General features: G+C 44.4%; 1 protein-coding gene across 1 annotated transcript; it reads right to left on the bottom strand.

The window, feature by feature from the left end:
• Positions 1-237: 237 nt before the first annotated feature.
• Positions 238-1,819, bottom strand: LOC149242104 (uncharacterized). The gene is made up of 2 exons (XM_089370759.1): positions 1,563-1,819; positions 238-1,447 (listed from the first exon to the last, which is right to left on the bottom strand). The coding sequence occupies exons 1-2, from the start codon at positions 1,817-1,819 to the stop codon at positions 238-240; spliced, it is 1,467 nt and encodes a 488-aa protein (XP_089226885.1).
• Positions 1,820-2,054: the final 235 nt, after the last annotated feature.

The following is a 2,054-nucleotide window of genomic DNA, read 5'->3' as shown; positions in this document are numbered from 1 at the left end:
CTCGACTCTTCCACAACCTCAGATAGTTCTGCTCCGATATGTTCAAAGAAATGCTGGAAGAGTTCTATGGTCCACCCGTCCGGGCCAGGGCTCTTATCTTTGGCCATTGATTTTATAATGCCTTCCACCTCCTCCTTGGAAACTTCTCTAATTAGGTCCTCTGCTTCCTCCTCCTCTACATACCTAGGAAAGCATTGAGTAGTTTTTATCACTTCTGCTAATGTTGTCCCTCCTTGGTCAGTAAACAAATTCTGAAAGTGATTCCATCCCCAATTTGGATAACGACTCAAAAGAGTTGGCCTCTCTACCCTCATCATCCTTTAGCTTCCAAATCGTGTTCGCGTTCTTCCTCCCTCTTGCATAGTTATGGAAAAATTTCGTGTTTTCGTCCCCAGATTTTAGCCAGATCGCCCTGCTCTTCAGCCTCCATTCCTCTTCTCTATCCAGCAAGATTTGGTTCCTGTGCTTTTCAAGCAGTAGAATCCTTTCTTTGGACTCCTGTGTTGCATATCCATCCGTCTCAGGGTCTTCCATCTCCTGTAGTTCTGCATCAATTTTGGTGATTTCCTCATTATGCTTTTGTTTCCTTACTTTTGCCCATTCTATGGTAGCTTTTTTCAGTCTCTTTAAGTTTTCCATGAAAAGGAAGCCTTTGCTTTCCCTTGAGTTTCTGTCCAGGTGTCTCCAAGTTTCCCTGAAAAGCCTATTGAAGGATTCCTCTTGAAGCGAGGATGCATTAAATTTAAAGGGGGCCGCTGGTTTATGGGGAGGTTTAGAGAGCTCCATAAGAACAGGGAAATGATCTGAGTTCCCTCCCTCGCCCACCCATTGCTTGAACATGGGAATTCTGGCTGCCAAATCTTCCCACAACAGGAAACGGTCCAATCTCTTAGCAATTCTTTCATCCCCTGCTCTTCTATTCCTCCAGGTAGGCTTTAGTTTGATAAGGTTTACATCAATCAGGTTGTGGGAGCTTAGGGTGGTCAAGAAAAAATCAGAGAGTGTGTCTTCTCTGGCTGAAGGACCCCAAGCTTTAGCACTCCCTACCGAGAAGTTTAAGTCTCCTCCTATTATCAGGTTATGATTTTTTAACAGAGATTTTGATAGAAGATCAGACCAGAAGGAAACCCTTCCCTGGCAGGGCCCATAGATATTTAAAATCAACAGAGGGTGACTGAATTCTAGGCATTGAAACTCCATCCCTAGCACATGAGCCATTCCCCAGTGGTTAATTAGCTGCATTCTTCCTTCCTTGAAGCCTATGGCCATTCCACCCGAGTGTCCAACAGAGTCAACTTCTAAGAAGAACCAGCCTGGGAGAGTAGCTCTAATGGTCAGCTCCACTTCTATACTTCTGCCTAGGGTCTCTTGAAGTAAAAGAACATCCGGGTTATAACGCTTGACTATCTCCTTTAGCGCCAGTTTTTTGGGTTTACTGGCTAAACCCCTGCAGTTCCAGGATAAAAAGATCATTTGATAACATTCTCATGGGGATTTGCTGCTCTAAGCGCCCCAGGGATAGACATTTGTTTGTCGTCTGCCACATCATACTTTGCCTTTACCTGTGCTTTGGACAGGTTTGATTTCCTGCCTCTAGCCTTCCTTTTGAAGGCCTGAGACGAGGATGGGCTAAGCCACCAATCGGTTCAGGGATTACATGCTTTTTGTCAAGGGATCTTAGATTGTAATGACACGCCGGGGTGGAGGGAGCAGGATCTTTTAATCCAAGAGGGACATCTTCACAGTTCAGGTCAAGTGAGGGTATAGCAGCAGTGATGTTTTCAATATTAAGGTGATCATCATTGTTACAATTATTCATTTGTGAGCCAGAAATCAAGAAAGCATCTTTAAAATCTGAATATAAAGATTGGTTACTTGAGTCTATTTGCATACCCTTTGTGTCTTCGACCGGGATGACTGTTGATTCCTTGATAGGCTCCTTTGATGGGTTCTCAAGTTTGTGATGGTCCTCATTTGCTTCACCTTCCACCGGCTAGGCTGCTTCGACCTGTTCCACTCGGGCCTCTTTAAGGTTAAAGTCCACTTCCATAAAA

Source organism: Pinus tabuliformis, chromosome 8 (assembly GCF_031772625.1).
Source record: "Pinus tabuliformis cultivar Carrire ecotype Pingquan chromosome 8, CPIR1, whole genome shotgun sequence".
NCBI lineage: Eukaryota > Viridiplantae > Streptophyta > Pinopsida > Pinales > Pinaceae > Pinus > Pinus tabuliformis.
Note: the sequence above shows the minus strand (reverse complement) of the source record. Positions and strands in the feature narration are given on the sequence as shown.

Bases quoted from the DNA above. Each gene is read 5' to 3' on its own strand.
- LOC149242104 (XM_089370759.1), bottom strand. From the start codon at position 1,819: ATGAATAATTGTAACAATGATGATCACCTTAATATTGAAAACATCACT. The intron at 1,448-1,562 runs GTAAAGGCAAAG...CTGGAACTGCAG, and splicing joins CAAACCTGTCCAAAGCACAG to GGGTTTAGCCAGTAAACCCA.